The sequence below is a fragment of the Folsomia candida genome, unplaced genomic scaffold, assembly GCF_002217175.1.
Source record: "Folsomia candida strain VU population unplaced genomic scaffold, ASM221717v1 Fcan01_Sc007, whole genome shotgun sequence".
NCBI classification, from domain to species: Eukaryota; Metazoa; Arthropoda; class Collembola; order Entomobryomorpha; family Isotomidae; genus Folsomia; species Folsomia candida.
The window spans coordinates 6,215,676-6,230,023 of NW_019091199.1; the positions used below are offsets into that span (position 1 = coordinate 6,215,676).

At 38.1% G+C, this 14,348-nt stretch overlaps 3 protein-coding genes across 3 annotated transcripts; 2 read left to right on the plus strand and 1 right to left on the minus strand.

The window, feature by feature from the left end:
- The first annotated feature begins 1,013 nt into the window (after positions 1-1,013).
- On the plus strand, positions 1,014-3,695 carry LOC110851949. Its single transcript, XM_022099899.2, has 7 exons — positions 1,014-1,270; positions 1,358-1,466; positions 1,559-1,650; positions 1,742-2,686; positions 2,755-2,812; positions 2,895-2,986; positions 3,049-3,695. The coding sequence occupies exons 1-4, from the start codon at positions 1,205-1,207 to the stop codon at positions 2,021-2,023; spliced, it is 549 nt and encodes a 182-aa protein (XP_021955591.1). The 5' UTR covers positions 1,014-1,204; the 3' UTR covers positions 2,024-2,686; positions 2,755-2,812; positions 2,895-2,986; positions 3,049-3,695.
- A 5,899-nt stretch (positions 3,696-9,594) lies between these two features.
- On the plus strand, positions 9,595-12,655 carry LOC110852794. The gene is made up of 4 exons (XM_022100915.2): positions 9,595-10,523; positions 10,590-10,665; positions 10,785-10,903; positions 10,970-12,655. The coding sequence occupies exons 1-4, from the start codon at positions 10,458-10,460 to the stop codon at positions 11,213-11,215; spliced, it is 507 nt and encodes a 168-aa protein (XP_021956607.2). The 5' UTR covers positions 9,595-10,457; the 3' UTR covers positions 11,216-12,655.
- A 318-nt stretch (positions 12,656-12,973) lies between these two features.
- Positions 12,974-14,292, minus strand: LOC110852065. The gene is made up of 4 exons (XM_022100038.2): positions 14,026-14,292; positions 13,746-13,951; positions 13,401-13,658; positions 12,974-13,340 (listed from the first exon to the last, which is right to left on the minus strand). The coding sequence occupies exons 2-4, from the start codon at positions 13,884-13,886 to the stop codon at positions 13,044-13,046; spliced, it is 696 nt and encodes a 231-aa protein (XP_021955730.1). The 5' UTR covers positions 13,887-13,951; positions 14,026-14,292; the 3' UTR covers positions 12,974-13,043.
- Between the last annotated feature and the right edge of the window lie 56 nt (positions 14,293-14,348).

Here is a 14,348-nt window from a genome sequence, read left to right on the forward strand (position 1 = left end):
GGTCCTCATGTTCTGCCTGGTGATAAAATCCTGTGCCAGACCAAATGGCTGTTTTTGGACCATATATTATTTATGCATGTCAGAAAAAGAACGAGAAATGCTGAACGTGTCAGTCTCTGCTTGCAGTTTGTGTGAAATATGACATTTCACAGGAATCTGGTCCTGTACTTGGAATGGGAAAGTGTATAAGTGAATGGTCTGTTACATTTTTGGAATGTGTGTTACAGGAATTAACTTGGAATATTTATTTATGACGGGATGGAATGGAATGCATATCTCTCAAAGTACAGATTTACATAAATGGTTTCGTTGCCCTTTACAAGATAAACTGTATTTGCAATTAGTGAATTTTTGTCATCCATGCTGATTTTTTTCAAATTGGTTTTTTGTACAATTTGAAAGACGAATTTGTGTTTAATAAAGTTTAATATGCATCAATGTTCCACTTTCACCAAATCAAATTCATTTCAAAATGCGTTTATTTCTGTTATGCAATAGCAATTTCTGATTTTTACCTAACCATAACACAAATTCATTGTGAAAATGTAAAAATCAGACCTGACTCAATCCAAAATAAACACATACTACGTGTCAAATTCACTACTTTCACCAAAAATAGAAATCAAATTTGTTTTCAATTCAGAGTTTCCAACCAGCAACTTGTCAACAAAACTAGTCGAATTTACTTTTACACGCAAAAACATTCCTATACATATTTACGTTCATAAGTGAATTTGGTCCATTTTTAGCGTACTAAAATAGTGAGTGGGAACGAATTACATGAAATTCATAACTCATGTCGTGCCCTGTTTTTTATACTCGTCCTATTTTTAACCCTTTATTGCCACCAAACCAACTTTTATTTTCATGCAGTTTCGCAGATACACAGAATACCAATAGTTATTAGACGGTAAACAAGTGGTGGTGGTTTCAGGTTTGTGTTGAATGAAAGGGTTGAATTGAAATGGTGGTAAGAATCTGAAAGAGAGAGAGATGAGACTCTAAAAGGATGTACTACAAGTCTCTGAATACGGTTTGCACATCACGTACACATTTCTCGTTAACGTGGCTGGTGAACAACGGATGCGGTGTTTCTTCAACTGCAACTGGTTTCGGTCGTATTTTGGAAGAGATCACATCCCGTCTGTTTCTGATTCGGAAACATTTCTCGATAAAATTTTGGACAAATAAATTTTTAATCAAAATGCTGAATCCGTGTTGTGGTCGAGATTTGGCCCATGTAGCGAAAACAGTGGCTGTCTTTGACGTGGTACGTAGTTACATACACGTGCAAAAGTTGAATTTGGCTAATTACTCGGAAACCTTTACTGGAAATTTATTTAATTTGTTTTCGCAGATATTGTCAATTCTGGAGCTCGCAGCCGCAATGGTGTTGGAAAGCACACCCGTGACAATTCTCTCGACGGATGTGGCAGATCCGGAAAAACGAGATGTGAACTACGTAGGTAAAATGCAAAAGTTTTTATTTACCTACAGAAAAGTTGAAAACTAATTAGTGAAAGTGACATAAAATGTAAAAAAACGTGGTGTTTTGCAGTTTCAATGACGCTGTTATTTGGGATTTGTCTCGTTATCATGCGAATCGTGCAGCTTGGATGTTCAATTTTACTGTTGTATGGAGTTGTGGAGGTTATTTTACATTTAAATTTTTTTGTAATTGATGTAAATCAACGTTTAATTTAAAAATTTTAAATCAAATTTTGTCTTATTTTTTTTTCAGAAAAACTACAAAAAATGTGAAGTCTGGTTCATCTTTAGCTGTGTCGTAATTACGCTGGCAGCTCTGCAGATTCTGTACGAAATCATGGTCCGGGACAAATTGGTGGGACAAGGGGCTGAAACAAGTCCCCCATTTCTCCTCAGAATTGCTGTCCCTGGACTGGAACTTTTGCTGACGTGGTACTTGATGTGGGTCATTTTGGCGTTTATGCATCAACTGAAAAGGAGAAGTATTGAGACACAGACTTCATCAAAGGATGAGACGGAAATGATGAAGATATAGAAAACCGTTCATTGTATTATCAGTCTGTTTTTTAAGTATGTATTCATGTATTTTGTGTTTTTTATACTTGAATTATGCATATTTTACTCTTGTTACAAATACAAATCACAAAATATGTTAACTTTAAGTGACAAATATATCCTAAAAATCGTCCATTCAATCAATCCGTCTCCTTGTTACACACAAAATAGTGGTAAGATTTCAGGTAGGATAGGTTCACAGACCAATAAGTTTCCCACTCATCCATGACTTTGTTACTGGTACCGTACGCGTAGATATACATGTACAAAATCCTATCTAGTTAGTTAGTCGACTACTATTGTCATAGACGTAGCAAAAAAACGGCAAAAAATCCCACCACTACTACTGCCCCGTTTCGTCGTTCAACCCGATGTATGGTATGTACCACTTACATAACTTGCAGATAATGCAAGCTGCAAGTTAAATGCAAAAATCCAGATGATTCTCGTCCTAACGCCATTTGCTAAGTAAAACCATAGGCTAACCAAACCTTGGAAAATGTCTCCCACGAGTTGTTGTTGTTTGTTTAAAGAAATTGTTTAAATAAAGAAATACAAATTGAGGATGGATAAATTATTACCAAATTCATTTTTTGGTCGCTCGTTACAAACTGGGTGTAAATTTTCAGCTTTGGTTCAACTGGTACATATTTACACTTTTAAATTCATTGGGGCATATTACTTTCATATTTAAATTAGTGTATTTCTCAGATTGTTGCATTTCCCCTCTTAATTCTGACCATTAAAGACGTCGTGAGTTATTCAAATGGTAATAAGCATGTATTTACAATAATTGCAAAAATAAGTACATGCAAAATTCCTTGGTACAAAACCACATGTAAAATTTGCAGCCATAAACATCACAATCGCCTCTGGAACCTTTGTCGCAGTTCAAGCTCTCCAACTACTCTTTGCAGGCTGTCTCTTTAACGGGAGCAAAGAAGTAACTAATCAATTTCCTGCCTGGTTAAGTTTCAATTGTTAAAATATGATTTTTTCTATCAGAGAAATCTGCAAGTCTGCCAACTCTGGGCTGCAGTCACCTCCATCCTCACCGCGGCCACGATTGTCTTCATTCCATACCGAATTTATGCCGGAAGTGACCTTTCCGACCAGATTCGCAATTCCTCCCCATTAATCATCCTGTCAATCTTGAGCTTATGTTCAAATCTCGCCTGCTTGTGGGTGGGCCTTGGATTTATCAACGTCCTCATCGAAGAAGGCGAAGAAGGGGGCACCGTGTATAACACGGAATGATCAGTGTTTCGGGTGCAAGAAATAACCGCAAGAAAGTGATTTCTTGCAGAAATTTATTTTGACCTGCATGAAATGTAAGGTGCAAAAAACTACTTTCCCCCGATATTCCTTCATACTGCTTATTTTGCATATTTTTGCACTTTTTTGCAGTTTCTTGCACCTTACATCTCTTCCATTTCTTGCTTTGCATGCCTGAAATGTAGCAAACCCGCAACACTGCGAATGACAGATGAATGATTGCCTCTGATATTTTTTTTGTGAAAATCTTGTCAAAGTACAAATCTTGTCTGATATAGATCACTACATAAAAGTGACGATCATGTTTTCATATTTGTGCATATGCCGCAGAATTTCAAACTCAATAAATAATCTCACATTTTTGATCATAACATAAACCCATCCGACAATTTAAGCCGAGTCGATCTATAAGAAGTTAAACGACTACCCACCCGGAATAACTGGTCGTGGCAGCCAGTTGAGAATTTTATTTTGCAACGGAGAAGGACTTAGTTTGGTGGGTGAAAGCGAAAGTGAAAGTAAATAAAGTAATCCGCTTAGTATTGTCGACTATTAATAGCACCACGACCATCCAATGTCTGTCTGTGTGACCCATTGGCCGCGGAAGCTGTGGGGACTTTAACATTGTAGGATAGGGGAGGGCGGGGTTTATATAACATGGGGAGATGATGGGGACATCTAATACCCGTGGGGACATTGTCCCTCTGTCCGCGGCGACTGATGTGTCCACGTCTTATCTCCACGTTCAGAGACACATTACTCACAACATTACATTACATCAATTCAATCCCCAGCAAATATTGAGAAAGCGTAAATAAACCATGGCATGACATGACACGAAGTGACACTGGAGTGGGTCCATTAAAGTTTGATGGTGGATTGCATACCCCATAAACCTGTGATAATAATAAGTAATAACACTTAAATTGAGAGAGAGGATATCAAGTAATTCTTCCATATACATTTCCCAGTTTTATACGCCGAGGTGAATTTGATGAGGGATTATGGCGCAAATAATAAATCCATCTTATAATCCTAAAAGCCTTCTCATGCGAGGAATTAAAAGGCGTAATGGTGATGGTTATCGTCATCAACGTCGTCATCGTCGTCGTTGTCGACGTCGTCGCAGCCATAATAATAGTTTCTTTTGAATTTGGGAGTAACCTAAGAAGAGATGAGATGATGGAAATAGGAGGAGGAGGAGATTAAATTACGGGTTACCTATAAGACCTCATTATTCACGGCCACGTATTTACAAATATATTTACAGTTGGCGACATTAGTCAGACAGAAGTATTAATTCTAGAGGGTCTTGTTATTTATATCGCAATTATTTTAACAAAGGATTTAGAATTATGTAATCACGAGATTCTGAAATTAAATTAAATTGGGGAGAAGTTGCGAAACCCGATTTGTTAAGCATCTTAAAAGTGAGTCGTTAAGTTTTAAAAGCAGAAAAGGGTAAGATTAGAGTGAAACTGGAATTGAATTATCTTTATGAATTGCGAAATAAATATGTAGATACACAGTACACGTGCAAAAGTAAAATATTTGCTGAAATTGTGCAATATTTTTTATTTACTTGCCATTTTGCTTTCCATTTTACAATTTTATTACTAAGAATTCTGTATACTTCAACTTGATTCCAATTTTTGCAGGGAATAAATAATTTTGGCATTTTGTATGGTTTAAAAGCCAAAAATGGAAATTATAAATTAAAATATAATTAAACGTAATGCATTTCAGATGAGTTAACGTGTTTACTAAATTCAAATTATTATGCATACGTACATACATCTGCAAAGCATGCAAAATCTAAATATTTTCGCATGCAGCACATCCATTCGTTCGCAATTTAGTGATCTCCCAAGAGGCAGAGCTTTTACTTACTCCACTTTCCCTACGTACATAATTTGTTGTGAGAGTTGCGGTTTTGTGGTCCATTCCACCACCGTCATTTGGAAAACAAGGTCTTTTTATCCCCGCTGTGCTTTTATGGAAATTCGCCACGCAACGCCACGAGAGAGGAAGCCAAGCAGGATTGAAACCTGTCATTCCGTGTACATTTCAATTCTCCTAAAAACACTCAACCCTCAAATCTGCGACATCATTTCAATTCAATGTAATGAGATGGAAAAATAGGGCCACTTTATTCCTCTCCTCAAGGTTGCAGATAAATTCAGTCGAATCAATCTTTGCAAATTAGACCCCATTTTTCAAAACATGTTTTTGACAAGCTTTACAAAAAGTGAACAAAAGTAGGAAAATTGGAGGATTCGGAGAAATCTATTATTTCCTTTCTTTCTCTCGCGTCATAGATAATAGTGGATTGGAGAAAACATAGCAAAACCAACTTCTCCCAATTTTTTCTTTCGTGGAACGGCGGACGGAAAAAGAAAAATTAATTTTAGAACTTGCCAAATTGGAGAAACTTTCAAGAGCTCGAAAGTCAAGTCAAAAAGTCAAATCCGTGACACGATCTCTGCCAACATCTGCGTCTCAAAACGCTTTATTTTTCATAGCGGAATAGGCGAATGACGACGTGAATGACGAAATTGGAATTTGTCATGATTGAAGTCGCAGTGAAAACATGGTAATTGGATTAGATTTCCAGTGTGGGTGGGATACATGGTCTGTCGGACATGAAAATCGAATAACAATTAGCTTTGATGACTAAACCCTGTCTGACGCCTAAGGTTATTATTGTATTTCGCACTAAAAGAGATACTGACATTTGTACATACATACACTAAAACTCAATAAAGTTCAATTTAATTCAATCTATTTCTTTGACGAGCTTGTAAGTAAATCTCGGAAAAAGAATGCATAATGAAATGAATTGCTACGTAAGTAAGAAGAAAGCAGGGAAAGTACGTGGCAATCCAACAATAAAACAGAGTGCCTGCCGAGTTCCGATAATTTATCATAATCAAGTAGACCTCATTACACGGACTGAACTGAACATGGACTAATGTTCAGAAGAGAAGAGTTAATGGAGGAGGGAAACCCAGGGTCAGAAATGTGTACTGTACGTACCGTTGCCTGGCTTTTCTCAACCGGAAGAGAATGACATGGATTGGTTATGGTTGGCTGGTTGCATTACACACCAACCAGAGAGAGAAAGATGTGGAGAAAGTGTACGTATGTAGCTAATAACCAGCAAACCACCACCACCACCGTCATCATCATCGACCACGTACTTATAGAAATGAAAACTAATAAAATCGAGTCGGATCTATCTGGTCATGACAAAATCTGTGGTGGTGGTGGTGGTGGTGGTGTCGGTGGTGGTCGGTCGTGTGGGTGTATCGTACTTGTCAAGTTGATTAGAACCAGGTGAACGGATCCTATTAAAGTTGATGATTTCGTCCATCTGCTAATTTTCGTGTGGTCGGAAGAACGACAGCGGACAGAAATTCATACTTAGCAAACAAATGTTTTTGTGGGTCTATCCTTTGTACGGGTTGGATTGGATGGATGGAACTTGTTGATAAATCACGACAGGTGTTCTGGATTTGTTTTCGTGGCGTGGCGTGGTGGCGTCTAGCCTGGAGGGCATGAAAGAAAATGTGGATTCAAAAATATTGACGTAGATGAAACTACTGGATTTGATTGGTGGCATGAAATTTTTTGAAATCACATCATTTTCTGTTATTCCTACCAATAACCAACTTGTTATTTTCTGTTCTCTTTGTGCCACAGTTTTTGCACAAAGGGAGCCCCCAAAAACAGATCGATGCTGCTCCATGGTGAGTTGGCATGTGGGCATGTGTGTACATATGTATCTAGGTGTGCAGGTATGTACGCTAGAAATTGTGCAGATGTAGACTAATGTCGAAAATGGAGGGATAGATGGATGGATGGATGGATGAGTTGTTGTCAGGATAAAAAAGAGGAGGAAACGAGGATGTTGCTGTTAGTGAAAGTGCGAGTAAGATTGGAGGATAATTCCTCCCGCTCATCTCCTCCCCCTCGTTTGCTCCCGCCCAACCCCTCCCGCTCGTCTCCTCCCGTATACATTTTCCTCCCCGCAATATCTCCTCCCCGCTGATCTCCTCCCGTATACATTTTCCTCCCCGTTGTGTCGCTTTTCCTCGGTATTCTATTTTGTCTGACTACCCAATGTTATAAGATCCGAGATTTGGGTCCGTTCAGATTAGGTGGCACGGTTTTGGGGATTTTTACAAATCTTCAAATAATTATGAATATCATCTACAAAAATATATATTTCTGTCTTAAATTTTGATTTGAAAGTTTAAAACCGAAATTTTACCGTCTCCCACCATATGCATAAAGTTGATTTTAATATGTCTTCTGAATTCTGCATATTTTGGTACCAAAAGGTTCAAAATCAGACAATTAAAAAGTTTTTCCTATGACATTTTCAAACTATGTCCACGCTAAAGTTTCCATGCATATATTTATCATTTAATGATGCACACATCAAATTATTGCACGTTGTAAAAAGAAATGCCTCACCTAAGTTTGTTTTTGATTTTTTTTGTTTTAAATTATGATGATATGGAAACTCGTAATGAATACCCTCAATTATTTAAAAAATCGTCAGAACCATGTCACACACTTTGAACGGCCCTAGATCCCCTATCTTGAATATATTGGGTAGTCAGACAAAGTTGAATACGGAAGGAGGAGACGCAACGGGGAGGAAAATGTTTACGGGAGGAGATCAGCGGGGAGGAGATAGTGCGGGGAGGAAAATGTACACGGGAGGAGACGAGCGGGAGGGGTTGGGCGGGAGCATATGAGGGGGAGGAGATGAGCGGGAGGAATTCTCCCATCACCTGCGAGTAAGTGCCAAATAAACTTTCTCTCTCCACGACCTTTTCCACCGTGTGTCATCAGCATCCCCGAAATCCAAACCTAATCCAATCCTCCTCCAGCTCAGACAGAACTGATTGCGAACTTTATTTTATTTCGGCTCAGTTTACCAAACTCTGTAGTTCCTGTTGAGGAGTGTGAGAAAGGGCAGCTGAGACAAATAGCAAATAAAGCCGGAGGAGGAGATGGATGGGTGGATGGAAGGCAAAATACATTTTCAGATATTATTATTATTCCGGGGGAAGTGCAGAGAATGATGAAATGCAAATAATAGTAATAGTTTGACCAATCTGAAAACAAACAGAATTTTGAAGGGGGAATAACTTTGTCTGCCACATTTTAGCCTGACTCGGGGCTTACGTTCCCGTCATTGTGGTCTGTCTGTCTGACTTTGTCTATCGATTACGTTCGTAAAATTTGCATACAATCGGCTTCAAATTTTGCATACATGTAGAATTCGCAAAATTAGGGGTCAAAATTGGAAGATGGACAAAATGTCTGGAGTAAATACAAAGGTTGTAGTGGTCGTACCCACCTCAATTATTAATAACAACCTGACTCGGGCTAAATACCGTTGCACGGTGGGTTTTACGTACGCAAATGAATCATGGGCGTAGAATAACAATATGCAAAACTAGACACAACATACCCACCATGACACTCTTGTAGCTACATAATAACTCTTCATTACCCACTTTCGCCTCCAACCCAACGTCTTCCCTTCTTCTTCGTAGTTGGAGAGGAGAGGAGAAAGTCGACATAATTACAAAGTGTCATTTTCCTCTCTCTCTCTCTCTCTTCTGAACACGATAAGTGACACCCCGAACTCCACTTTTCCCAATTGTGTATGTACATATACCTGGAGAAAGTCCTGCCTACCTGCCTATTTAAGACCCACTCACTCACTCAATGCAATCCATACATGAGCCAGCCAACCAACCAACCAACGAGGCGCAAGTTGGCTTAAGCTGCACTTTTCTCAAGTCGGAAGCAAACACGAGATTGAACAGGTAGACGGACGAAAAGGACACAAAAGAAGAAGCTCAAACTCGTAATGGAGCTACGTCGCAGGTACATTCAGTACATGCTTTCTTTTCTGGAAGGGAGAAAGTGAGGTTATACATACATAGTCGGGCACGTTATTTCGGTAGGTAGGTAGCCGTGCAGGCACAGTTGGATAGCACAGCTTAACTACTTTCATCGTCTCTTTTCTCTCGCCAGAGGAAAGGTTGCTGGGAGAAAGTTTAAGGTAAAAAGTGCTTTTGTAGAGGCCTCCAAATATCACAAGAATTCATGATGGGACGTTTTGATTCCCAAAAACAGTGGCCATGGAAGGGTGGGGACAGAGGGACAATGTCCCCACGCTTATTCGATGTTCCCATCATCTCCCCACGCTATACAAACCCCTCCCTCCCCTATCCTACAATGTTAACGTCCCCACATCTTGCGCGGCCACTGCCCAAAAGTACAATACATATTTACCCAACAACATCCTCTCTCTGGGGTAAATATCTCCCCATTTTTTTATTGTGGAGCATTATCCATCCCGGATTTTTGATACGGAGAAATATGTGGCACTGTTGTCGAAGAGTAAAGTGAGCCTGGATCCAGATTCTGCTGAGGTCTAGATCGAGATATTAAACACAACGGGGCTTTTCCACGGCACGTTACCAAAAGCTCGACGACGACTCGATCCCGGAGCTTTCTCGTCGTCGCACTTCTCTCTCTCAGCTAGTCGAGTTTTGCTGGTTGGCTGGGATTGTGGCATGGTTCTTGGTGGTGAAAGTTTTTTTTGTATCGTCGTCGTCGTGGACGAAAAAGCAGCACTCGTCCTGCCACAGAAAAGCTAGGTCGTCTCAAGTCGGAAGAAACACGTTAAGTTGTTGTAGTGCAGTAGTTCATAGAGATTACTCCTTTCAACACTCATCACACTTTGCTAAATAAGTGGAACTGCTGGGGTGCTGGAGAGAAAGTGAGACAAAATTCACCAAAACGTGGAGAGAAATCAATCGCAAATCTTTGTCGTGCTGCTACTGCTTTCTCCAATCCATCCATTCATCCACCACGAACACGACTTTCTTCTTCCTCCCCTCGCTCTGAGGATAAGAAAGAAGGGGAAGATCGACCCAATGGGAAATCTAATCTCAGAATTTAACTCCAGATTTTCTTCCTTGCCAAATAATAAAGTACTGGGTGGAGTTGGAGGTTGGCAGAGTAATTTGTCCCAGAAAAGCTAAATCCAGAAAAAATATATATCGTTACTACAACTTATAAATAAGGAGAGAAAGAAAGTCAGCACCATGATTTCGCCCTGTTGTGGGTCGTCTCTTCAACAAGGGACAAAATTCCTGGCCATGTTTTCAATGGTAATTTCATTTTATAAATACGTAAAAGGAATGTTTGGACTTTATTTTTTTGATCTCTATTTGTAGATGCTGTCCGTGGCCGGGATGGGTATTTCATCCATCATTCTTTTCAGCCTGCTCGTAGGTGGCCCCAAGTCGAGAGGTTAGTTTTTAGTGACGACTCAGAAGAAAGTCTGCTGTGCCAGCCAACTTTGTCATAAATTATTGATATCATTTCTTCTTCTTTCTGAACATTTCTCGTATTTTTTTTTTGCTTTTCAGGAGAGCCCGGTGAAGGTGAAGACGATCCGACCTCCATCGGGATCAAGTACTTCATTGCGTTGTTAACCTTCATATTTAATCTGTTTCTTGCAATCCTGCTTTTTATCGGGGCCGAACAGGTAATTAGAGTGCACTAATGGACCAATTTGTGTTGTACTGACGTTAGATTCTTGTCTTTTTTTAAGAAAAATCTCCGCCTCTGCTACGTCTGGTTCAAGGTGACGATATTCCTCTTCTGTTTGGACCTCGTTCTTTTGGGGTTTTCCATCTACTTGGACCTGGCTGGGATTGAGGACTACGTGGTAAACATTTCTGGAATTTTTTACTCTCTGTACGAACTCTGGGTCGTTTTCGCTTTCACCACCGAGATCAAAAGCCAGAAGGAAACTATTTCCGGATGTCATACGATTAGCACGTCGATGACGGTGTAAAGAAAAGAAAGAAACCAAACTCTCTCCTAAAATTTAAGTTAAGAAATATTATGATATGTAAGAAATGTTTTATTCCAAAGATTTTTTCAAAATTTCTAAAAACTTTTGCATGGGATGATGAAACAGACTAAAAGTACATACATTTACGTAGATAGGTAGGAGGAGAAAGTGGAGGGAGAGAAACGACAAAAATGGAAATTGAGGAGTAAATGGAGTGATAAAGATGAGAGGATGAATGATTCATGAGGCAAATTGAGATTCATAGCATGCAAGTTATTTATATAGGAATCAATATGCACGATATTCATATGTACAACTACTATGTATTGAGTATATATACCCATAAAAAAGAAAACCACACTTTTTTGCATGCAAAAATTAACCAGTCTAAAAATAACACTATTAATTTTCGCACAAACTAACATGATTCGACGTGAATTACTTAATTATCTATTAATTAAATTAACTGCAATGCACGGACCAATGAACACAAATTCAAGCTTATATAAATTGTGTATATGATTTTTCTCTACCATTTCCAAACTCTCACTGAAAAGAAGATGTTCAAACCTGAGATTTACGATTATTAAAAGACTTCAAGGTGTCGTTAATGCAGGACTCGATGACTCATCACCTAAATCGTCAAAATCCGAGCATTTTAATCATTTTTCGCATTTGGGAATTTATTTTAAAATTCTGGACGATAAATTTAATGGTGAGTTTTTAAACTAGTTTTGATGAGTTCCATTTTTTTAAGGCTATGTACTTGAGATCTCCTCCTTCAAAAACTGTCAAAATCCTGAGTGTATGTTTATAAAAAAAATGGCAACGACGAATTTTCTATAAATTCGTCGTCCAGAATTTTAAAATAAATTCCCAGATATGAGAAATGATTAAAAATGTGCTGATTTTTACGATTTTGACAATGAGTCATCCAGTCCTACTTTAAGTAATTAACGATGCGAAACTAAATCGACCTTTACTCGAAACTTTCACTCTCGTTCAAAATCTCGGAACTATTTATAAAATTCTTGGAAGTCTCAGTCACTCACATGATAACGATGATTTATGTAGCTTGATTCAAACGCTTCTTCTAAAATTACTTTATATTTACTCTACAAGCAACAAACCAAACGTAAACCTATGCACTTTAACACAAAAAATCACCAAAAATTAACCCACAGTCTGCGGCACGGCCTTCTTGGAATGAAACTGGATCCATAAAAATATGTATTTATCTCATGGTTTAGTTAGTTAAGAAATTGCACGTCACTTTCTATCGGCTCATTATTGAACACGGTATATTAATTCAACAGAATGACATTTTCAATTTTGAAAAAAATTGATAATACTCAAATCAAATGACGATCCATTTAAAACGACGATACTCATTTTACTTACATACTCAAGGAAAAAATAACCAAAAATATTTGTAACAAATTATGTAACGTAACTGACTGTAATTTAGCTGATTGAATGTCAAATTTAGCCGTAAATCAGGAAGAAAGTAGAAAAGAATCGATATCCAGAAGGGAAAAAATGAGCTGGAGTGTAAAGTTCGTGAGATTAGAAAAAGAAAGTATTTTTATCTCAAATTACTAAATGGTGTCTCATCTTATTGATGATGCAACAAGCTATGTTAAGGTGCTAAATATGTATCTGTTACTAAAAATGTGTCACAATCTCTGTATTAAATTTTGGTGTGCATGCAACTGTCATGAAGTAAAAAGTGATTATGTGACGCAAAATGAATAAAAAAATTGTGTATAAATTGTTTATTTTTGCATATATAAACTTAATACGTACACAGTCTAATCAAACGTAAATTTTACAAGTGATGCACGGTAAATAATGATGAATAGTTTAGCTTTGAAGTTTCCAATGTTTTTGAGGCGTATCGGAACATGAGGAGGACAATGAGGACAAGGACACCGCCAAAAAGCAAGTTGCACATCAAAATGGTGGAAAATCCTGGGAGAAACTTGACCATGGCGAGAATCCTGACCTTATAACCGGCCAGGCTGGGAGGGGTGGGAAGCGTCCAGATCGCCGTGAAACATATTACGTAAACTAGAATTGCCCCAATGTTGAGAAATATCCACTTTCTTGCTCGGTAAGTGAATGTCTGCGTGGGGAAAAGGTCAATTAAAATTTGGAAAAAATTTAGAAGCTCAATTTTGAGTACCTCGAAATTCTCTGCGAGAAGTAGGTACGCCGTCAAGACGAACTGGATACTAGCCATGATTCCACAAATGATGGAACTCGTGGTCAAAATGGAAATGAATTTTTCCAGAAATACTTTACACCTTGCGATCTGGAGGACTTCATGGGATCCGGACGCGTTGAGGAAGACTTGATGACATTTTTCGACATGGCCGACATCAGAATATTGATGCGTGGTGAATATACAAATGCTGATGATGAATGTGGAAGTGGCCAAAAACTATAGGGGAATGTGTTACATACAAGTTAATGAAGAAATGAAAAATGAAAATTATACGTATTTTTTCCATAAAAGTTATTTACTTACGACACTGGTGCATCCGATGATTTGGGTTAAAAATGGGAAAAGCACCACGTGTTTTATCTTATTGTTCATAACGGACTCAAAATTACTTGAATAGCTTCTTTTTCTTACAAGTTCCTCGGATCCGGATAGGTTTTGAATCATTTGCAAATATGTCACTCGTAAAACAGGTTGGACATCACCATCAATAATTTAAAGGGTTGAATTTTCTAAATATATTCTCAATGAATTTTAATTACCTACATATTCATGTAAAATATTTAGTACAGAATTTATTCCCCACATTTACACATATTACGTAGATAGAAACGTTACAAAGGTATTTATGTTAATGCGGTTTTGTGTGGTCTTGGTAGATTGCGGGTGGTTGTGGTTAACCAAATCGAAGGTTTGAGAGTTGAATACTTTGGGACAAATTAAGTATCTATTTTTATAGAGATAAAGTTAGATATGTACTTATTAAGCATGAACTGGATATTGTTGAAAGTGCATAATATTCAGTATACCAAAATACCACCAAACCCAGCTTAAGTCATATGCACGATTGACTACTTACAGAGCTACTTTTGCAGAGATGTGTATTTACCCAGGAGTAGCATGAATATC

Coding starts and splice junctions, on each gene's coding strand:
- LOC110852065 (XM_022100038.2), bottom strand. CDS start 13,886: ATGATTCAAAACCTATCCGGATCCGAGGAACTTGTAAGAAAAAGAAGC. Junction 13,659..13,745: donor TCATCGGATGCACCAGTGTC/GTAAGTAAATAA, acceptor ATTCCCCTATAG/TTTTTGGCCACTTCCACATT. Junction 13,341..13,400: donor TTCTCGCAGAGAATTTCGAG/GTACTCAAAATT, acceptor TTCCCCACGCAG/ACATTCACTTACCGAGCAAG.
- LOC110852794 (XM_022100915.2), top strand. CDS start 10,458: ATGATTTCGCCCTGTTGTGGGTCGTCTCTTCAACAAGGGACAAAATTC. Junction 10,524..10,589: donor TCCTGGCCATGTTTTCAATG/GTAATTTCATTT, acceptor CTCTATTTGTAG/ATGCTGTCCGTGGCCGGGAT. Junction 10,666..10,784: donor AGGTGGCCCCAAGTCGAGAG/GTTAGTTTTTAG, acceptor TTTGCTTTTCAG/GAGAGCCCGGTGAAGGTGAA.
- LOC110851949 (XM_022099899.2), top strand. CDS start 1,205: ATGCTGAATCCGTGTTGTGGTCGAGATTTGGCCCATGTAGCGAAAACA. Junction 1,271..1,357: donor CAGTGGCTGTCTTTGACGTG/GTACGTAGTTAC, acceptor TTGTTTTCGCAG/ATATTGTCAATTCTGGAGCT. Junction 1,467..1,558: donor ACGAGATGTGAACTACGTAG/GTAAAATGCAAA, acceptor GGTGTTTTGCAG/TTTCAATGACGCTGTTATTT.